Source organism: Carcharhinus amblyrhynchos, chromosome 25 (assembly GCF_965287045.1).
Source record: "Carcharhinus amblyrhynchos chromosome 25, sCarAmb.v2.hapA, whole genome shotgun sequence".
In the NCBI taxonomy this organism is placed as follows: Eukaryota; Metazoa; Chordata; class Chondrichthyes; order Carcharhiniformes; family Carcharhinidae; genus Carcharhinus; species Carcharhinus amblyrhynchos.
Window position 1 is genome coordinate 14,454,326 of NC_137348.1, and position 23,705 is coordinate 14,478,030.

Here is a 23,705-nt window from a genome sequence, read left to right on the forward strand (position 1 = left end):
TTTCTCTTTTTCTGCATCATCACTTCTCACTTTCCTACCTGCTGTCTGGGTATTATAAGGCCGAGGTAAACAGAGGACTTCTACTACCCTATTTACCTTAATTCCTTATCCTGTGTGGTGCCAATAGAAGATAACTGCCTTGATGTCTGCCCTATGGGAGGGAGAGGACTTGTAATGGACTTTTTCCCTCTCCCCAGTTTCAACCAATCACTTAACTACTTGTTTGCATTTTGAAATGTAATGGAGATGTTGATGTTGGACTGGGGTAAGCACAGTAAAAAGTCTCAAAACACCAAGTTAAAGTTCAACAGGTTTATTTGGCAGCACAAGCTTTCAGAGCATTGCTCTTTCATCCGATGAGTAAGAATTTATGTTCACAAACAGGGCATATACAGAAACAAACTCAATTTACAAAATAATGGTTGGAATGCGAGTCTTTACAGGTAATCAAGGTACAGACAAAGTGACTGGAGAGAGGCCAAGCACAAGTTAAAGAGAGGTGTATTGTCTCCAGCCAGGACAGTTAATGAGATTTTGCAAGCCCAGGCAAGGTGGCCAGTCTGATTGACAAATATGGCTTTCCATTGTCATATGACTACACCATGAGGCTGCTTTCGGAGACTGGCTTTCCATAATCATGTTTTTATGTCATGAGGCTGCTTTGGAGACAGACATCTTAAGATCAGTTAACTGAAAATTCCCACTGAGATAAGACACTGATGAAGACAGCTGTCTTATACATGAAACACTGTTGAAGGCCTTAGTTTTGACTGAGGCCTTTAGCGGTGAATTGTATTGTTGCTATTGCAGCCCTATAGCTGAAATTATCTCACTTTGTAAAGTTGAGGGATTGAATCTGAGATTTTTTTGGCCTCTGTATTTCAGTACCTTCCTACATGATGCACTTACCCTGGAGCCATCATGTAATTTGACCTGATGCTATAAAGTACAAATAAAATTTGAGAAAATGTAGGTAATAGTGATCAATGCAGATTGAAATTGAAGACTATAAGAAGAGGATTGAAGGCTATGTCCCCCTGGGGGATTTTAATTGTTCTTCCTCCTTCCATCAAGTGGGCAGAGTCAAAACCTCCACATCAGCAATTTATTGTCTATAAATAGTTCTTTTATATTGCTTTCTTTTGGAAATGGCTATGAGAATAGCCAGAGGACCATTGGTTTCAATCTTCCTTCTTTTGTTTATTGCTAGTTGCCAGGTTTGCAAACTCAATTGCACAGAAGTGTTGTATGGATGCAATGAAAAACTATCCTCTCAGGCAATCATGCACTGAACGAGCGAGTAGAATCAAATTACCTGATCCATGCAGAAGTATATTTTTAGAATGCTGCAATTATGCACATAAGTTGCGCTTGAAGTCTGAAAGAGAGCTGACACTGCAACGAATGGGTAAGTCTTGAAGCACAAATGATAAATTTTTCTGCATACCAAATTAAACTGGCAAATGAACCACTAATCCTAGGGGTGGTATTTTACGCCCCACCCTTGCAGAAGGACCATTAAATCAAGTGCAATGACAGCAGTGTCATGCTCGCTGCCTACCCAACTTTGTTGGTTTCTCATATCTTACAGGCTGAGGGGCTCCCTCCTGATCAAATATCCTGTGTCCAGTGGAGGATCACCGCCCAAGGCTGTCCCTCTCCCCTCCCCTCCCCAACATGTTTTTCTCCAAGTCTCCTTATCACAACCATTAGTTTCAAGAGAAGACTGAGCATTGGGAGTGGATGAGGACAACAACGTACATTTATTATGCACTTAAAAATACATTTCCATGTGCCAAGTGAGAAAGGGCTGAATTTTCTGAGATGTTGAAAAGCCCAACTACTTTAACCGAAACTGAGAGCTGACCCCAGGCAACGCAACCTGAGAACAACATTTTGCCAGTTCCAAGCAATTAACAGGTTGATGCCAGGACATCGAATTGAGGATAGTGGCTTGCCTGTCAGAGCAGCCAGCCCAATCTGGACTGAGGCTCCAAGCTGATGGCATCTCCATAGTGAGGAGTTCTTGAAGGCCTGGAAATTTCTTTCAGTTCAGCAGGCCCTAGCAATTGGTGGTGGAGAGTGTGTGGATTGGTCTTTTCCTCGTTCTGTTTATTCACTTGCGCATCATCTCTTGACAAGCTTCCAAAAATCTATTCATCTCACCCTTGAAATTTCAATTGATGCAACATAGAGGAGTATACAGGTTGTAGGAAGGAGCTTAAAAAGGAAATTAGGAGAGCCAGAAGAGGTCATGAGAAGGCCTTGGCAGGTAAGATTAAGGAGAACCCCAAGGCGTTCTACAAATATGTGAAGAGTAAAAGGATGAGATGTGAAGGAACAGGACCTATAAAAGGTGAAGGGGAAAAAGTCTGTGCAGAACCAGAAGAAATGGCAGAGGTGCTTAATGAATACTTTGCCTCAGTATTCACGGTGGAAAATGATCTGGGAGGTTGTACTGCAGGTTTGCAGCGGACTGAAAAGGTTGAGTATGTAGACGTTAAGAAAGAGGATGTGTTGGAACTTATAATTGCATCAAGAAAGATAAGTTGCCGGGACCAAATGGGATGTACCCCAGCTTACTGTGGGAGGTGAGGGAAGAGATTGCAGAGCCTCTGGCGATGATCTTTGCGTCGTCGATGGAGATGGGAGAGGTTCCGGAGGACTGTGGATGTGGTTCCTATTTTCAAGAAAGGGAACAGGGATAGCCCAGAAAATTACCGACCGATGAGTCTGATCCCAGTGGCTGGTAAGTTGGTGGTGAGGATACTGAGGGATAGGATTTATGAACATTTAGAGAAGTTTAGTATGATCAAAAGTAGTCACCATGGCTTTGTCAAGGGCAGGTCGTGCCTTACGAGCCTAGTTGAGTTCTTTGAAAATGTGACTAAACACATTGACAAAGGAAGAGCAGTGGTTTATATGGACTTCAGCAAGGTGTTTGATAAGGTCCCCCATGCAAGACTTCTTGAAAAAGTGAGAGGGCATGGGATCCAAGGGGCTGTTACCTTGTGGATCCAGAACTGGCTTGCCTGCAGAAGGCAGAGAGTGGTTGTGGATGGGTCTTTTTCTGCATGGAGATCGGTCACCAGTAGAGTGCCCCAGGGATCTGTTCTAGGACCCTTGCTGTTTGTCATTTTCAAAAATGACCTGGATGAGGAAGTGGAGGGATGGGTTGGTAAATTTGCCAACAAGACGAAGGTTGGTGGTGTGGATAGTCTGGAGGGATGTCAGAAGTTGCAGTGAGACATAGATAGGATGCAAGACTGGGCGGAGAAGTGGCAGATGGACTTCAACGCAGATGAATGTGTAGTGGTCCATTTTGACAGTCCAATGGGATGAAGGAATATAACATCAAGGGTAGGACTCTTAGCAGTGTAGAGGATCAGAAGGACCTTGGGGTCCGGGTCCATAGGACTCTTAAATCAGCCTCGCAGGTGGAGGATGTGGTCAAGAAGGCTTATGGTGTACTAGCCTTCATTAATCGAGGGATTGAGTTCAGGAGTCGGGAGATAATGCTGCAACTTTAGAAGACCCTTGTCAGACCCCACTTGGAGTACTGTGCGCAGCTCTGGTCGCCTCACTACAAGAAGGATGTGGAAGCTATTGAAAGGGTGCAGAGGAGATTTACAAGCATGTTGCCTGGATTGGGTGGCATGCCTCATGAGGATAGGTTGAGGGAGCTAGGTCTTTTCTCCTTGGAGAGACAAAGGATGAGAGGCAACCTGATAGAGGTTTACAAGATGTTGAGAGGTATAGATAGGGTGGATTCTTGGAAGCTATTTCCCAGGGCTGAAATGGTCGTACGAGAGGACACAGGTTCAAGGTGCTGGGGAGTAGGTACAAAGGAGATGTCAGGGGTAAGTTTTTCACTCAGAGGGTGGTGTGTGAGTGGAATCGGCTGCCGTCAGTGGTGGTGGAGGCGAACTCATTGGAGTCTTTTAAGAGACTTATCCCATGAGTACATGGGATTTAATGGGATTAAGGGTTATAGGTAGGCCTGGTAGGTGGGGATATGATCGGTGCAACTTGTGGGCCGAAGGGCCTGTTTGTGCTGTAGTGTTCTATGTTCTGTGTTCTAACATCCACAATTGGGGCATCAAGCTCCAGATTTCCAACACCCTTTGTGTGAAAACATGTTTCCTGTTCACTCCTAAATGTCCTGGCTCTGTTTTTTTAAGATCTCGACCCATTTTTATGAATTCCCCATCAAAGGAAATAGTTTCTTTGTACCCTATTGAATCTGGATTTGGACATCTTGAAAATATTGTTGGCTGCATTATGCACTAATTCCAAAATAGAAGTAATTGCTCCTTTTCTTTCTTTTTGCTTAATCCCAAAACTAGAATTGAACAATCAATTTGAAATGGAGGAGCCACAGATTCGTAGTTATTTTCCAGAAAGCTGGCTATGGGAGGTCCACGAAATTCAAGAGAGGTATTTTCTGCAGTACATTTTCTTAGAAATGTTTCCATGCAATTCATAATTGGATTCTGCAATCTGCATTCTGCTACAATAATTCATTTCATCTCATGGACACTGACCAAACTAATATTCACAAAAGCTATGGAAAAGCCCATTTCTGAGAGTCAGAATGCTGCACTCTTGAGTGAAAAAATTAATATAGTGGGTGCAGCAGGAAGCACCAGCCATGTGTGTAAAAATTTGATGTCATTTTTCCCATCTTCTGGCACTAAGCAGGCTTTAGACCTCCAATATAGCATACAGGAAGCCAAGTTATGAGCCAAAAGTGCATCAACCATTATACTGATATAGGCAAATAAAAATTGTCCATGGTTCAATTTTGTAATAGATGCGAGATCCTTTGTTGTAAGGGTCTAATGCCTGTTTCAGGTCCCTATGCCATACTGGTTGCCCTGAGATTCCAAACCCACAACAGTGTGGTTCACTCTTTAATGCCCTCTGAAATGGCTGAGCAAACCATTCAGTTCAAGGATAATAAGGGATGGACAATAAATGCTGGCGCAGCCAGCAACCCCCACGTCCCCAAACGAATAATAGAAAATGTCACTGGCAAGGGACGGGAAAGATGAGGAAATGAGGTCTCACTGGCAGGAATCTCATTTCCTGACTCTTGTGGGATTTTGGGCCCACACCACTGTTTATGCAGATGGCAAAACGCAGGATGAAAATTCCACTTTGTGTCTTTGTTTTTGTCCCATCTGGCTTAACTACCTCTTCTCCATATGACCTGATTTTGTTCTGCATTATTTAGCCATTATTGTAACCTGAGTATCTCACTTAATCCAGTAATACTGTTTATTTAGTTTTCCACAGCATTTTCAACTCTCATCGTTGGATCCTCAGTGATTCACACTCAAGTTCCAGTGCAACTTCCTATAACTCATTTGCCTGCAGTGAGCCCTTTACAGAATCTATACTTACTTTTCTCAGCATACTTCACAAAGAGCCTGTAGTCTTTTCTCTGAGGATATAACCCTTTCCACAATCATTTTGATGAGCAATTTTCACTTCTTGCCTCCTAACTTCTGTATCTTGTTCCCGTTTGTGTATACATCACACAAAGCATGTACATCATTGGAGAGAGAATAGAGCCAACATTTTGAGTCTGGATGACCCTTTGTCAGAGCTGCTGAGATTTTTCAGCATTTTCTCTCCTTGTTTCAGATTCCAGCATCCGCAGTAATTTGTTTTTATATACATCATTACCTCTTTCAAATGGAGTTGTTCTTTGCATTTTTGTTTACCAAAATATAAACTTCCCCTTTCACTTAGGTCTTTAAGCTTTTACTTATCTTGCCTGTTTTTCTCAACAAATTCTCCATTCCTCTACCAATTTGATCGATACTCTATCTTTTTCTTTATTTGCTGCTTTTTCCTTGCAACATTTCTGTTTTTTGGTAGACTTTTTTCTCAATACTTTAACATTAACTTTTGTCTGATGTATTTCTAATTCTACTGGGTCCTTTACAAATTATGGTGAATCTGCCACTGTCTCATACACTCATTGAAAGTTGTAGAGAGAGGAATATGACAAAGATAAAGCATATTTATGTTATGGCATTAAGTGTCTTTGTGTCACAATACATTTGGGGCAAAATATTGCATTCACTCAGAAAATGTCTAAGTCTTTTTTGGTGTATTTTTTCATAAAAAATGCTATGACTGAAGCTGAGTCTGTTCTGGCTTAATTTTCTGTCTAATGGAAAGAAATAATTTTATGTGTAACAGATGAGACTGCAGCCTCTTCTGCAGGGAAAACATAGGAAATGATCTGCGTCTCTGCAGGATTCAGGAAGAGCAAATTCACTTCATAAAAATACAAGTACCATGTGTGTCTTTTGCGTATATCTGCTATAGCAGCTCTTGTTGAGTTAGATACAGAAACTTAATTTGATCTGTACGAATTTTACTATTTCAATCGTTCCTCTCAGCCCATGGTGTGATAGATATACCAGAGAGTATCCATACAGTCAGCCACATAAAATTAATGTTCAATGATTTGAGCCAAATGCAATTCAAGTTAAAGTTTAGTACAAGTTGTATCAGCAATTGCATCCTTTGACAATTACATTGTTAAGCCAATTGCATTGTTAAAGACAAGTGACAAGCATTGACTCACTTAGAAATGTGACACCCCTTTATGAACTGCTCTTTTGATTTATCCCTTAGTTTGTTTAATCTAGTTTAATTGGTTATACTCAATATAAGTGGGACCCTGATGTAATGAGGGGAAGGACTAGGGCCTCAGAATCACCTTCACTGCCTCATGAAACTGGCTAAACATGCCACAAACAGGTCTAAGCAGCGGGTGATTGAGAGGGTCATCCAGCCCAACTGTCTGGCCAGCTACTGAAGCTATATTCACAGCTGGGTATCCATAGAACCATAGAAAATTACAGCTCAGAATGATGCCTTTTGGTTCTTCTTGTCTGTGCCGAACCATTTTTTGCCTAGATATGGTCCAGGTGCACTGACCTGCACCTGCACCATATCCCTCCACATCCCTCTCATCCATGTACCCATCCAAGTTTTTCTTAAATGTGAAAAGTGAAAAGCATTTACCACTTGATCTGGCAGCTCATTCCACACCGCCACCACTCTGTGTGAAGAATCCCCCCCTAATATTCCCTTTAAACTTTTCTCCCTTCACCCATGCCCTCTGGTTTTTTTCTCCTCTAGCCTCAGTGGAAAAAGCCTGCTTGCATTCACTCTATCTATATCCATCAAAATCTTGTACACCTCTATCAAATCTCCCCTCATTCTTCTATGCTCCAGGGAATAAAGTCCTAACCTATTCAATCTCTCTCTGTAACTCAGCTTCTCAAGTGCCGGCAACATCCTTATGAACCTTCTCTGCACTCTTTCAACCTTATTTACATCCTTCCTGTAACTAGGTGACCAAAACTGTACACAATACTCTAAATTCAACCTCACCAATGCCTTATACAGCCTTACCATAACACCCCAACTTTTATACTCAATACTCCGATTTATAAAGGCCAGTGTACCAAAAGCACCCTTTACGACCCTATCCACCTGTGATGCCACTTTTAGGGAAGAGAGAGAACATGCAGTATTTGCTGACAGCATGAAGGTCTTCTGCACCTGCTGGGCACCATAGTGTTTTATTTATCCCTTTAATCACATATTGATTTGATGTTTTGAACTTCATTTGTGATTTGTTTTTGTTTGATGCCTTATCCCTTTAAGGGGCTGCTGTTTTTATTGTCCCTCAGTTTATGTAATTTAGTTTAATTGGTTTAATCAGTATAGTATAAATGGACATGGGTGGAATTTTCCCAACCTGCCCACCACGGAAATCATAGTGGGAGGTGCATGGACCATGCAAAGATCTGTTGACCTTGGGCAGGATTTTCCAACTTTGGGGCGAACATAGCCAGAAAATCCACCCATTGGACCTGACTTTACCAACAAGTTGCGCCCATCTTCAGGTGCAAAAACTTGATAAAGTTGGGCATGAGGCAAGTAGTGCAATCCACAACTGCCTCCATGCCGGTTCCCCCTTTACTAGTGAGGGGGAATTGGGGTCCGCTGCCAGTCTCTCTACGATCAATGAGGGGGAAGGGGGGGGGGGTCCACTGCCACTTTGCCCGAGATCAGTGGGAGGGAAGGGCCCATGATCAGTCTGGGTGATGTGGTGTTGCGGGGGGAGGGTGGGGGTGGTCAATAATGTTATGGGGGTGAGGTAATATCTGTGAGGGGCATTATCTGACCCATGAGCAATGTGGCTCCCCTGCCACATTCTATTATGGTTTTTTCTGCGAATGCATAGGTGCTGATCAGAACTGCAGGGTTTTGGGCACGTTAAGCCCTGCCCACAGGCTTCTGCAGCATGATTCAGAATCGCTGATTTTTTTCAGACAGAGTGCGTAAGGGGGGGCCTGAGAACGGATCTAAAAGTCAGATCTGAAATACTCCTGGTTTCAAGTCTGCCCAGCACTTAGAATCAAAATGGTAAAATAGGGTCCATTGTGTTTGATTTAGTTATTTGGTTCACTATTTTGCTTACAAATGTATAAATGGATACAGTTGGAAAAGTTGGTGGAAAAAGGAATAAGAAAGAGTTGGTCTCTCTGATGAGTTTTTTTTGGAGAGTAAACCTGTTTAAGGTGGATTTCTTCTTTTGCCATATACAATTATTGGAGTTAACACAATAGATGTGGCTTGCTTGTATAAATTACATTATTCCAGATAGAAGAATGATATCTCTAACTATTGGGAATCTAATGTGTGCTTTCATTTAATTATGATTCACTTTTTAATAAATGTGTTTGGCAGTTTACAACCTGACCCTTGATCCAGAATTCTACCATCTCCAAAATTGCAGAAGGTTGCATAAAGGAGCATGTTACAAAGTATTATGGCCAAATAATTCACCAAGGTTTTCTGTTCACTCCTTAGATTCATTAAAATTTACTTTTATATTGAACAAAATGACAACTTGTATTTGTATCACACTCTAATGTAGTAAAACATCCCAAAGTGCATACATAGTAAGAGCAATATTGATATGAACACTTTTGCCATGACGCAACAGGAGGAGGCATCAGGACAGATAGCCAAAAATGTAGTCAAAACTAAGTTGAGTAGATAAAGGCACGCTCAGAACTGTACATTATCTAAGGTTTAACCTAAAAAAAATTTAAAAAGCTTTCTCATTGAAATATGTTTGTTGTTTTAAGTATTTTGGGCTTATTCTATGAGGTATAAGTTGTTGAATTGGTATTTTCCCATGGCTGGTTCACATTAACTGTGAATCTTGTGGAGCAGCATAACACCTAAACTTTCAATTAGGGAGCCCAGTATAGAAACTCAGCAGTTTGGAGAAAAACAGCTTGGAGCTATCTGTATACATCCTGACAGTAAAGTATAAAATAGAAACTGGGTTGAAATGCAGATTGTATAAAATGCAAGTGGTTGGTATATACATATATACTTATATTATTTACTCCTTTACCATAAATGTTCATAGTAATTATCAAGAATTCTGAATAAATAAAGACAGAGCAAATATTTGAACATTGAAACTCATCAACAATGCAAAAACATGCTAAATGTTGTCTTTATTCCACAGATAATTTGCCATTTGTTTTGTTATTGTATTCTCCATTTCACCTTTTCGTGTCCATGAATAAAAATTTCAGTTTTGTTAATGGGAAGCAAGATTTAAATAAAAATCCAGATTTTAGATGATTACGTAATAAATTAGATTTTTAAGTCACAGGAGTTGGCTTTGTATGGTTTCCAAATAATAATATGGTAAATTTGCAATTCAAATTTTACTTGTGGTGCATATTGACATATTTTTTGTGTCCTTATTATGTCTAGCTCAGATACTCAGCCACTGTTAAAAACTTTGCCTGATTCACTGACTACTTGGGAAGTCCAAGGAATTGGAATATCTGAGACTGGTAAGCAAACAACCAGAGAGCTTTAGAACTTAACAAAATTAAGCACCAGAGTAAATCTTTCTTACTTTTCATGTTTTATTCAGGTATATGTGTTGCTGACTCAATAAAAATGACAGTTTATCAAGAGGTGACTCTAAAAGCAAAGCTACCTTATTCTGTCGTGCGAGGTGAACAAGTGCAACTGAGAGCTTCTGTGTATAATTATCAGAAGGACAAAACAAGGGTATATCTTAAAATTGTTTAGTAGAAATATGCATTGAAATGTTATGTTGGCAACTGTTGGTACCACTTTAAGCGAGGCTTATTCATTGCTGCATTTTGATTTATATAAATATCAGAACGTGCTCAAAAAGCTCTGAGTCAGTCAAAGCAACCATGATCATATTAAATGGTGGAACAAGCTGAAGGGCCAACTGGCCTACTGCTGTTCCTATTTCTTATGTTCTGTTCGTCCTCAGGGCATCCCACAGTGCTTCTCAAATCAAGTTCTGAAGAAGAACAGATAATTCATTTTTATGATGTTGATTGAGGCAAGGATGTTACCCAAGAGATGTACTTTAAACAGTACAACGAGATCTTTCATATCCATCTTAACAGGCATATAAAGGCTCGGTTTAATATATCATCTGTACATCATTGACTCCTTTAATTTTACACTGAAGTTTCAGTCCAGACACTTTGGGCAGGATTTTCTGGCCATGCTTGCCCCAAGACCAGAAAATCCCACCTGAGGTCAACAGACCTTTGCATGATCTGTTCACGATTCCCGTGGCAGGTGGAACGGGAAAACTCCCCCCTTTATAGTGAAAGTTGAATCTAAGGCCTTCTGTCTTATAGGTCACAGTGATACTAACTGAGCTAAGCTGCCACGGTTTAAGTACATAAAATAAAGCACTGTTCAGCCCTAGTAACTGATTGTGCATTGTTTTGTTTAAAGGTTTGTGTACAAATGAGTACAGAAGAGGGAACATGTTTATTCAAAGGCTCTCAAACAAGCATTGAAGGAAGACAGCAAACTGTTTGCCAAAGAAAAACCTTGGAAGGTTTCTCAGCACTTCCATTTACATTCACAGTACTTCCTCTGAAAATAGGTGTCCACAGCATAAATTTCACACTTAGAACTCAGTATTCAGCAAATGAAATTTTTGTGCACAAATTGCTTGTAGTGGTATGTTGCAATTTTTCAATTTATTGTCTTCCCTATCTTTGTTAAAAAATGGTAAATTTAAAAAATAATCAACTGAAGCAGATTTAAAGTTTAATACAAACTGAAAATATGAATCATGTTTAATGATATGAATGTCAAATAGAAACTGATGGAGTTAACTTTAACTTTGTAAATTTAAAATTATGCTTTTGATAGTTTATTGAATTTACCCATGGGCCATTGAACCATACAGATCAGGAAGGTTCCAGCTTGGTCTGTGCTAGTTTAACAGATCTTTGTAGGACAACAATGGAGCAATCCAATTTGCCTATTACCTTGGTTGGGGTTTCTGATCACTATGCAGCAACCACTATTGGAATTATGTAAATCTGATGTTGCTGAATTTGAATAAGTTCTAATCATTGTCTGGTTTAACATCTCATAGCAACTCATTTATATAGCACCTTTAGAATAGAGAAAGGCCTTCAAGATTGTGTAATGGAAAGATGGGAAAATAGTTTTTAAAGGATAAATTTTAAAAATAATTCCTTTTGTGCAAAAAAGTTATTCTTATTTTGAAGATGGGGCAGAGATGTAACAAATGGAGGAAGGAGTTCCAGAGTGAAGAAGCTAAATGCCACTAATGGTTAAATCATGGGAGAAATTGTGCAGTGAAGGGATATTAGCAGAGTGGAGGTCATGGACAGAAACCTAATTCTCTGGTCCTGCCATTATTCATGGGATTTCCCATTGTTGCCACTCCACACTGCTGCAAAACGCCCATGTGGGGGTGCTGCTGGGGTACCAGAAAATCCCACAGTCATGGATGGCCAGGGAATTCCACCATGATATCTGTCAACGCTTCCTGTCAACATATCCCGTTATAGATTTCTGTGTTGAATTTTATAATGGAAACTACCTATATAAACTTGTAACACTGTATTTGCAATCCCTGTGATGGCAGTACAGGGCCTGTAATATATAAGTAGTTAATAATTTATAACTGTTGACCTAGGGATTTATAATGGTGACAAAATTTATGACTTCAAATTTATAATTGACAAAATTTATGACTTCAGTTTGGGGACTGAATTAAATCTGCAGGTCCTAATCCAATTATCTCCCTGCTTCACCTGTATACTCGTCTGTGTCATAGGAAATCAGTTGCAATGTTTTAAGTGTATGTATTCTAAATTATTTGCCTATTAATCAGTTGTTGATCATTTTTAATCTATGGTCATTAGTTCTTCAGATTGGACTCTGTTTGCGGGGGGTGGGGAGGGGAGGCGATCTTACCAAAAAATTCTAAGTGCCAAACGAGCGTGAAAGTGGGAGAAATTCATGCCTTCTTTTGAATGACTTAAAAATCGAATCTTACTTAATTCTGTTAAAAAAATGAGGCCAAACCAGTTTTCTGCCAGTAGAGGAAGTGGGCAGGGCATAGTTTGCCTGAAAGCCAGCTGATACGGCAGAGGATGCAATTGCGCATGCTCAGATCCTGCATTCTGTGGGCAGCAGAGACCTGTCACTGCCTCCCCAGCTACAGCCGGCCTTCATGGCCAATCACCCCCCACCCGTATAGACCAATCATGGCCAAAACTACCCTCCCCTCACCTCATTGATTGCTGTTGCAAAAAGGCAGCAGATCCCCTCCCTCAACCAATTGCTGTTAGAGTGCGCAGTGGTCCCCCTGTGATTGGCCTGCCCCCATCTAACCCTGGGCTTCTGCCCCGCCCCCTTGGCACTACTCAGTGGGCACTATCAGGGTGCCCAGTAGGCAGTGTCAGCGTGGCATTGCCCAAGGGGCAGCCCCTCTCTCTCAGGGTGTGTGGACATTGGGGGGAATGCCTCAGTGGCCTCCAGTTCTACTGGTGAGATCATCATAACTAATCTCTGTTGAAAGGGACCATACACGATCCTCGCCAGAGCGAACCTTCACTGGTAAGGCCACAGAGGTAAATAAACCCGGATGGTTGTACCCCAGGCTCACTTGTAATATTTAAATACTATTTAACATAGCATTTAAATATTGCAATTAGCTACCAATGCTGTTAAGATCATGAGAGGCAGGAAATTGGACGCGAACCTGATTTCTTGGCTCTCTCATGATCTTATTGTCTTGCCTGCCCATTGGCCGGTGGGATGGGAAGGTATCAAATGCTCCTTATGTATCAAAACTTTGCACAGTAACTGTTGGTATCCATCATCACAGCTACTACTGAACTTACGATTAAAGGAAATAACTTTCATTACAAAAATAGTTGCTGACATCTCACCTCAGAGTTTAAAATGATGTAACTCCCTTGAGATTCACTGAGTTTATAATATCATCTGAATCTCTCAGTGAGACACTGTCTTATTGACACTCTATTATCTATTGTTTCTATAGAAATTTAAGCTACTTTGTTCACATTAAAATATTTGTGTGTATATTTTGATTGTGTAAATACAGCACATTTTGCATTCTCATTTTTCATTTCCATTGTTAACTTCTCCGTTGGTCCACAGCCGGAAGGTATTAAGAAAGAGAAAAGTTTCCCTTACATACTGGATCCAGCCAATGTCTTGGGTATGTTTTGCACTAAGTTTCCTGCCTAATATTTAGCTTTGTTTAGAGAACTGTCTTAACCAAAGTTTGACTTTTTAAAAATTTTCCTTTAGGCAGTACTGTGAGGAGGATTGAAATTCGACTGAAAACACCGTTAAATATTCTCCCAAGTGTAAAACCGAAGAATGTGTTGACTGTGCAAGGTAGTATTACTTTTGTTTCAGATTCCAACATCCGCAATAATTTGCTTTTATCACTGTAATACTACTGTTTGATTAGACCTGGAATAGAAATATTAAAGAATTTTACTGTTAAAAACTGACATGTGAGCTCTTCTGATAAGTCATTGAGTTTCAGTAGCTCCAAGGTGCAACTGCTTCTCTGTGTTATCATTGAAGTTAGTTGGAGGTGATATTGGCACTACAGTTGACCTCAGAAGTCAGCGATAGGGAGAAAATTGGTCAGGTTTTTCAGATCTATTACATAAAATATGGGATTTCAATGTTACAACCCCCAGATCATGCCATTATAGATCCAGATATTGGATAATAAAGATAAGCATCTGATGTAGCTGATGGAAGGCTCATTGTCGGGATTTCTCAATGATGCTGAATTTAGTGAATGGTCTCATGTGGACTGGACATTTATAGCAATAAGATTTATTGAGGCAAACAGCAGTCAAGGGTATTGCAATATTCAAACTTGCAGTGAAAGGTGATCGCCACCAGAATGCTAAGACATGCTATCCCTACAATTTCCACATGATAAGGGCCCATTCTATGATGTACTATTATGGTGTAACACTAAGTAACAGGCATGCACTATCTTTGCTAAAGAGGAAATAAAGGAGAGCCACCCTTAGATTCAGATTCTGAACTTCCTAGTTGTGGCAATCTAGAGCTTTTTTACCAGAACTTTTTTCCACCTTGTCTTTCCCAATCTTCTGCTTCTGGCCAGGCAAAATCCAAGTGGTACAGTGTGTCCCTAGGACCCAATGCTGAAGGGCAGCTCAGTCAAAGGGAAGAGGCCACGACCATTTTTTTACAGTGCTAACTTTACGTGTGTGTGTGGGGGGGCGCAGAGAGGTTAGATCGGGCCTCAAGAGCAGGAAGGTCAGGTTGGTCCTCACAGTGTGATGTCAGTCGGGTCGCATCAGGCCTCGTTTTGGGGGGTTGGGGTGTGGGGGGCGGTGGGGGCGGGGGGGATCCGTTCAAGTTGGTCCTTGCATGGGGAGGGCGGTTGGCTCAGGTTGAGTTGGATCTGGTTGTGGTGGGAGGGAGGGGCTTCTAGGGTGTGAGAGTCAGGCCTGTGAGGGGGAGCCTGTTGGGTCAGGCTTAGTGGGAGGAGAAGATGAGAGTTGGACCTGATAGGGTGGAAAGAGTCTCTATGGGTGTTGGGACATCCCGTGGATTAGAGTTCCCATTGGGGTTATAGTCCCTTGAGGGTGTGAGAGGATTCCCATGGAGGTCTGGGTCTGTAGAAGATTTTGCTGAAGTTAGAACAGGTTTTAATTCTTCTAACCTTTGCCGGATAACTTAATGTAACCCAGTCGGAATCACATGCATTTCCGGGTGATTCCCTGTGCACTTCTGGGGGCAATTGCCATTCAAACCTTACTTGGGAACTTCTGAAGGGAATTCCTCAGTGCATCATTTGGGTACCTCCCACAATATGAAACCATGGAGTTCAGGAATTACAGCCCATTATTACAGAAGTTCTGTAATATAATTCAGCCTAGTTTAGCTCATACATGTTATAATGCAGACACTGCGTTACATTCAATGTACAAATGGTCAACCCTATACACTGTGGTTCACTCTTACTCTTATTCTTCTTCACTATCTCAATTAAGACATCATCAGGTGTAATGGCATCAATTTCTAAATGTATGTTGACCAACACCTAGCTCTATCAAACTTTGTGGTTTCAGCAACCATATAGTATGGAGTGCTTGAAGATAGTTTCTGTATAGCAATATAATAACTTACTTGGTAATAGTATATTGCATCTTTTTTGTTTTGACATGTGACGTCTGTGAGCAGAACTGTGAAAATAAACTTAAATGTCCGTTGAATAGTCTTCCTGTTGCATTGCACACCTAATCATCGTTTCCCAAAGCAGATTGTGTAGAACATCTTTTGGCAAGCTCCTTCTATAAGTAAAGTGCTCAAGACTCTGTCTGATCTTAATCTTTGTGTTATATTCTTGTGAATTACACAAGTTTCCAGGGTCATGGCAGCAAAATCTCATGAATTGTAGCCTTCATTCCTGGATTAAAGCCATCAACAATGGACTAGCGAAATAATTTAGCGTCTTACACTACGTTGTATAATCATTCCATTCAGGTTGTTACTGTTGAGCTCAGGATTTTTGATCAGATCTAGGGCTAGCATTAAGATGCTGTGTTAACGCTACCACTAACCTATCTGCTGTAAACTGTGGAGACTTTTAACTGAAAGCGAAATATATGCCATTTTATTTGCAGCCTTTCATCATAGCTCATAATAGGTTAAAATTTAAACATCAATTTACCTTTCTGTTTAAAATGCTGATGAATATGCTGTTGATTTTTTTTATTCGATTAGTTGTCAGTTATGCTGAAGTATTCTGTCTTGGATTCTGGCAGGTGATATAATTGGTGAAGCGATGTCCTTGGCTTTAAATCCTGAAGGAGTTCACAAACTAACTAACTTGCCTTCTGGCTCTGCCGAATCAGAGCTAATGAATGTTGCACCGATTTATTTCATTTATAACTATCTGGAGAAAACCAATAGTTGGAATGCGATGGGACCAAACAGCTTGAAGATTCAACTGAACATGAAGAAACAAATGAGAGATGGTATATAATATTTTCATTTATAATTGACAGAATTTTTTTTCCAATGGCTACACAGGTAAAAATTGTGGCATTAATGAGAAAAAACTGACAGTATGGAGGATTTGGGCTAACTTATGTAGCAGACTGCGTGGTGAATGCAATTCCCCAGAATCCCATTTTGGATTATTTTCTGTTCGTTATTTTCTTCCTAATCTTGGGCAGGACATTAATTATACAGCTAATTTACAGATGATACACAAATGTGTACAAAAGTTGGCAATAAGAAGAGTAATAGTGTGCAAGGTAAATTAAGTGAATGGGCTCATAAATGGCAAATGTTATTTACTGTATGAAAATACTATGTTGTGGATATAGGCAAGCAAAGAAAAGCAATAATAATTTACATGTACATTGTGCTAGGCAAACATCCAAAACAGTTTAACACCAAAAATATTTGATACATATTTGATAATGGCTTGGGACATGGAGATAGTACAGTTGAACATGTCGCTAAAGAGCTGGTGTAGGAGGGAAGGCTCTTGACAAATGGATCACTGAGATATTTTCTGGGAAGGGTAGGACCTGTACATAGCTCATAATATGAACAGGATATGGAACTGGGATAGTCAATGATCATTTATTAAACATTGATGAGAAATGCAAGGTAGCTATAGGGAAATAATACTTTGTTCTTAGATGTGTTTCTTGGTTAATACAGTACAAAGTTAAGCATTACAATTTTGTTAGTTAAGACATTCATTCATCCTTATTTGAAGTAGTGTCCTATTTTAATCCCCATGTTTAGTGATGCTGAGGTACTTGTGATATTAATAAAAGGACATTGATGCTTACCTATTTTTACTGCAGGCTTACAGAGAAACTATCTGCAATTAATCACAGCAATTCTTAGTTCCACAATATTTTTTGGATTGGGGAGAAGGGGCAGAGGGGGAATATGTTAAATAAGGTACATCACGCATTGTGTTTGTTTAGATTGATAGATAAGGGGTAAAATTTAATGGCCATTATCTGTAAAAGTGGTGGCCTAGGGTTTCTGGGGGGAAATACATCCCAGAGGACCCAGGAAGCCCAATGATTGAAAGGTAAGTGTCTGATTGGGACTTAATCACATTAGGCCACCACTTTTACAGATAATGGCTTGGAACACAGAGATAGTACAGTTGAACATGTGGCTAAAGAGCTGGTGTAGGAGGGAAGGCTCTTGACAATTGGATCACTGAGATATCTTCTGGGAAAGGTAGGACCTGTACATAGCTCATAATAGGTTATGATAGGTTATCCTGAAGAAGGATGTGTTGCACCTGAACTGGAGGAGCATCAATATCCTAGTGTGGCAGGGGCTGGGAACCAGAACAACAGGTCAGTAAGTGTAGAGACTGGGGAAAAAAGTAAGACTGAGATAAAAATAGTGCAGATTAAGAGCAGAGGGAAGCCATAGGGCTCAATGGGACTGGAGGTCTGGAGTGTGTTTGCTTCAATGCAAGAAGTTTAACATGTAAGACAGATAAACTGAGAGCCTGGATTACTGACTATAAGACATAGGAGCAGAATTAGGCCACTCGAACCATCGAGTCTGCTCCAATGAATCATGGCTGATATTTTTCTCATTCCCATTCTCCTGCATTTTCCCCATAACACCTGATCCCCTTATTAATCAAGAACCTATCTATCTTTGTCTAAAAGACACTCAATAACCTGGCCTCCACAGCCTTATGCGGCAAAGAGTTCCACAGATTCACCACTCTCTGGCTGAAGAAATTCCTCACCTCTGTTTTAAAGGATTGAGCCTTTAGCCTGAGCTTGTGCCCTCTGGTTCTACCTCTCCACTCTATCCCCCTTATCCTTCTAAACTCCAACGAGTACATGTCCAGAGTTCTCAACTGTTCCTCATACGACAAGTTCTTAATTCCAGGGATCATTCTTGTGAACTACTTCTGGATCCTTTCCAAGGCCAGCACATCCTTCCTTAGATATGGGGCTCAAAACTGCTCACAATAGTCTAAATGGTCTCTGACCAGAGCCTTAAACAGCCTCAGAAGTACATCCCTGCTCGTGTATTCCAGCCCTCTCAACATGAATGCTAATATTGCAATTGTCTTCCTAACTGCCAACTGAACCTGCACGTTAACCTTAAGAGAATCTTGAACAAGGAATCCCAAATCCCTTTGTGCATCTGATTTCCTAAGCATCTCCCCATTTAGAAAATAATCTGTGCCTTCTTTCCTACTTCCAAAGTGCATAACCTCACACTTTTCCACATTGTATTCCATCTACCACTTCTTTGCCCACTCTCCTAACCTGTCCAAGTCCTTCTACAGCCCCCCAGTTTCTCAATACCACCTGTCCCTATACATATTGTTTTATCTTCTGCAAACTTAGCAACAGTACTTTCAGTTCCTTCTTCCAAATCATTAGTGTATATTGTGAAAAGTTGTGGTCCCAGCACCAACCCCTCAGGCACACCACTAATCACTGGCTGCCATCCTGAAAAAGACTCCTTTATCCCCACTCTCTGCCTTCTGCCAGTCAACCAATCCTCTATCCATGCCAGGATCTTACCTTTAACACCATAGGTACTTAAATTATTTAACAATCTCCTATGCGGCACCTTGTCAAAGGTCTTTTGGAAATCTGAATAAAGCACATCCACTTGATCTCCTTTATCTAACTTCCTTGTTGCCGCCTCAAAGAACTCTAACAGATTTGTCAGACATGACCTCCCCTTGACGTGGCCATGCTGACTCAGTCCTATTTTATCATGCACTTCCAAGTACTCCACGATTTCATCTTTAATAATGAACTCTAAAATCTTGCCAATGATCGAAGTCAGGCTAACCAGCCTATAATTTCCCGACTGCTGCCTCCCTCCCTTCTGAAACAGCAGTGTTACATCAGCTACTTTCCAGTCCTCTGGTACCCTCCCTGGCTCCGGTGATTCCTGAAAGACCGTCACCAATGCCTCCACAAATTCCTCAGCTGTCTCTTTTAGTACCCTGGGGTGTAGTCCATCCATCTTCAGACCATCTCCTTAGGGATGGCCACTACACTCACCTGTGCTCTCTGATTCTCTGGAGCTCTGGCATCCCACTGGTGTCTTCCACTGTGAAGATTAATGCAAAGTAACTGTTCAGTTTCTCTGCCATTGCTTTGTTTCCTATTATTACTTCTCCAGCTTCATTTTCCAGTGGTCCATTGGCTATTTTTGCCTCTCTCTTACCTTTTATATATTGAAGAAAACTCTTCCTATCTTTTATATTACTAGCTAGCTTACATTCATATTTGATCTTCTCTCCCCCTATAGCTTTTTTAGTTGTCCTCTGCTCATTTATAAAGCTTCCCAATTCTGTGGCTTCCCACTGATCCTTACCACTTCGTATGCTTTTTCTTTTGCTTTCATGCTGTCCTTGACTTCCCTCATCAGCAATGGATGCCTCGTCCCCCTCTTAACATGTTTCCTCCTCCTCGGGATGAATTCCTGTTGTGCCTCCTGAATAGCTCCTAAAAACTCCTGCCATTGCTGTTCCACTGTCTTCCCTGCTAGGCTCCCTTTCCAGTCAACTCTGGCCAGCTCCTCCCTCATGTTTTTGTAATTACCTTTATTTACTTGTAATACCATTACATCTGATTCCAGTTTCTCCCTCTCAAACTGCAGGGTAAATTCTATATTATGGTCACTGCTCCCTAAGGGTTCCTGCATGGAATTGTGGTGTTACTTATTGCAATTAAGGAGACATGGGTAAATGAAGTACAGGACTGGCAGCTTAACATTCCAAAATATCATTGTTTTAGATGGGACAGAAGGAGAAACAAGGGGGGAAGGGCGGGGGGAGTTGCATTGCTGATAAGGGAGCACATCACAACTGTGTTGAGGGAGGAGATCTTGGAGGGATCTTGTAGTGAGGCATTATGGGTGGAGCTCAGGAATAAGAAGGTTAAAATCACAATGTAGGGAGGGTACTATTGACCTCAGAACAGCTGCAGGAGACAAAGAAGCAGTTGTGTAATCAGATACTGAAAAGGTGTGAAAAAAGCTGGATAACTGTGATGGGTGACTTTAACTTCCCCTATATTGACTGGGACTCCCTTACAGCCAGGGCTTGGATGGAGAGCAATTTGTTAGATGTATCAAGGAGGGCTTTTTGATACAGTGGGCCTTATTTTACCATTTTAATTCCAAGTGCTAGGTGGAATTGAAACTGGGGAGAGTTTCAGATCCAACTTTTAGACCCATTCTCACGTGCCCCCATACGCACTCTGCCTGAAAACATATCAGCAATTCCAAATTGGCTGCAGAAGGGGGCAAGGCTTAACGTGCCTAAAATCCTGCAGCTCCGATTGGTGCATCCAACTGTGCATGCACAGAAAAATGATAGAATGCAGTTCCCCTGCCACATCACTCTTGAGTTGAATAATGCCTCCCGCTAGTCCCCATAGACATTGCTTCACCCCCACAACATTACTGATCCTCTTATCCTGCCACTCAGACCGATCGCTGGCCCCTCCCCCTTTCCCTCCCACAGATATCAGGCAGAGTGGCAGCGGACCTCCTTCCCCCTCACTGATCACAGGCAGAGTGGCAGCGGACTGCCCTCCCCCTCACCACCAATTTCAGGCAGAGTAAGCAGCTGACCCCCCCCTCCCCCCTCACTGATCACAAGTAGAGTGGCAGCAGACCCCCCTTCCCCTTCACTGATCACAGGCAGAGTGGCAACACCTCCCTTTCCCCGCCATTGATCACAGGCAGAGTGGCAGTGGATCCCCCTCCCCCCTCACTGATCGCAGGCAAAATGGCACTGAACCCCCCTCCCCCTCACTGATCACAGGCAGAATGCCAGCTGACCCTCCTTTCCCTTCGTTGATCACAGGCAGAGTGGCAGAGCCCCCCTTTCCCCCCCACTGATCACAGGCAGAGTAAGAAGCCTCACAACATCAGGTTAAAGTCCAACAGGTTTATTTGATAGTAAACACACAAGCTTTCGGGGTTTGCCCCTTCGTCAGGTGAGTGGAGAGTTCTCCACTCACCACTCTCCACTCACCAGAACTCTCCACTCACCTGATGCGGGGGCAAACCCTGAAAGCTTTTACTATCAAATAAACCTGTTGGACTTTAACCTGGTGTTGTGAGACTTCTTACTGTGTTTACCCCAGTCCAACACTGGCATCTCCGCATCATTACAGGCAGAGTAGCAGTGGATCCCCCTTTCCCCTCACTGATCACAGGCAGAATGCCAGCTGACGCCCCCCTTCTCCCTCACTGTTCACAGGCAGAGTGCCAGTGGACCCCCCCCCAACTTTTTCCCACCACCCCCACCCACCTGATCTCAAGCAGAAAGCCATGGGACTCACCTTCCCCTCTCCCCATCGATCTCAGGCAGAGAACCGTCACACACTCAGCACTTGCCTGCTCATTAACTGGAGAGCCCAAAACGTACAGCATGTCTGTTTCGCACCGAAACTGGATGGGTGAACATGGTGGTAAAGAGAGAAGCATGGTAAGGTTGGATGTACAGCCCATTAAGTCAATTTAAATGCTCAACTTTATTAATTTTCATGCCCAAAAATGGGCGCAACTTGATGGTAAAATCGGGTCCAGTATGCTGACAATCCAACCATGGAAGGGGCATAGACTAGACTTGGTACTGGGGAATGAGCCAGGCCAGGTGATCGATGGTTCAATGGTGGAGCATTTTGGGTTTAGGGACCATAATTCCGTAAAATTTAGGATAATTACGGATCAGGACAAGAGTGGCTTTCGGGTGAAAGTAATTGGCAAGGGTCAATTACATCTAAGTTAGACAGGAACTGGGGAATGTGGCTTGGGAATGACTATTTGAGGGCAAATCCATATCTGGCATGTGGGAGATTTTTAAAGGCCAGTTAATTGAAGTGCAGGACAGGCATGTCCCCACAAAATTGAAGGGTCGAAGTGGCAGGATTCGAGAACCATGGATGACAAGGGAAATTGTAAGCTTAGTCAAAAGGAGAAAGGAAGCATACAATAGATCTAGGCATCTAAAAACTGACAAAGCCCTTGAAGCTTTTTATGCATATATTAGGAGCAAGGTGGTAGCAAGAGAAATAGTAGGTCCACTCAAGGGCAATGGAAGGAAGTAATGCTTGGAGCCACAGGAAGTGGGTGAGATCCTTAATGAGTTCTTTGTATCAGTGTTCACCAAGGAGAAGGACATGACGGATGTTGAGGTCAGGGATAGGTGTGTGAACACTTGAGAGAATGTTAATATATTAAAGGAGGAAATGTTGAGTATCCTAAATTGCGTTAACATAGCCAAGTCCCCGGGGCCGGATGTGATCTATTCCAGCTACTGCAGGAGGCAAGGACAGAAATAGCTGGGGCCTTAACAAGTATCTCCGCATCCTCTATGACCACAGGCGAGATTCCAAAGGACTGGAGAATAGCCAATTTTTAAGAAAGGAAGCAGTTCACCAGGATGTTGCCTGGTCTCAAGGGTGTTAGCTATGAGAAAAGTTTGAATAAACTAGATTGTTTTCACTGGAAAGACAGAGATTGCAGGGAGACCTGATAGAGGTCTACAAAGTTATGAGAGGCGTGATAGGGTGGATAGTCAGAGGCTTTTTCCCAGGGTGGAAGTGTCAATTACAAGGGGACACAAGTTCAAGGTGAAAGTGGGAAAGTTTAAAGATGTGCGTAGGAAATTTTTCACATAGAGAGTGGCATTTTATTTGTGGTATAGCTGTTTATTTTTATATTAATCATTGTACTTTAACTTTTGATGTACATAGGCATTACAAGTATTATGTCCTTTCATACCAGAAATGGCAATTCATATAGCATATGGAAGAATCGAGAAGGCAGCACCTGGTAAGCTCTCCACAAGAGAGAATTGTTATTTTAATTACTGTTTGAAAAGTGAAAAAAATTGTTAGTTTAAAATGTTGTTCTAGAATATTTCTTTCACTTTGTTGTATCATGTACTACTACGTCCAGTCATCTAAATATTGAAAATAACTTGGGTAAATAGCTGGTGTAATTTACAGAACTTAATGAGCCTTTAAGGTTTACTTAGAGTTAGAGGCTTTACTGTGTCTGGTGACACATACAACAAACAATGCACGTGTTTTTATGGCTAAGTTCTCCTGGAATAGGTCGCCAGCCTTTCACTAGAGGCTGTAGTCGAGGGGTGCCACTCCACATCAAGCATAGCTGGGCAGGAGACTTCCCTGCAGTAAGCCTGTCATAGATGTATTGGAAGGATTTACAGGTTGATAATCAAC

The 23,705-nt window shown here is 41.6% G+C and overlaps 1 protein-coding gene across 1 annotated transcript in view; it reads left to right on the forward strand.

Annotated features, from left to right (window-relative positions):
* The window catches only part of c5 (complement component 5), a 119,171-nt gene that overhangs the window by 40,929 nt on the left and 54,537 nt on the right, over nt 1-23,705 (forward strand). The window contains exons 17-25 of the mRNA XM_080212460.1: nt 1,211-1,408; nt 4,347-4,437; nt 9,835-9,917; nt 10,001-10,140; nt 10,855-11,085; nt 13,573-13,633; nt 13,726-13,815; nt 16,239-16,451; nt 23,214-23,292. Coding sequence (XP_080068586.1) covers nt 1,211-1,408; nt 4,347-4,437; nt 9,835-9,917; nt 10,001-10,140; nt 10,855-11,085; nt 13,573-13,633; nt 13,726-13,815; nt 16,239-16,451; nt 23,214-23,292 — 1,186 coding nt within the window. The remainder of the gene's footprint in view (nt 1-1,210; nt 1,409-4,346; nt 4,438-9,834; nt 9,918-10,000; nt 10,141-10,854; nt 11,086-13,572; nt 13,634-13,725; nt 13,816-16,238; nt 16,452-23,213; nt 23,293-23,705) is intronic.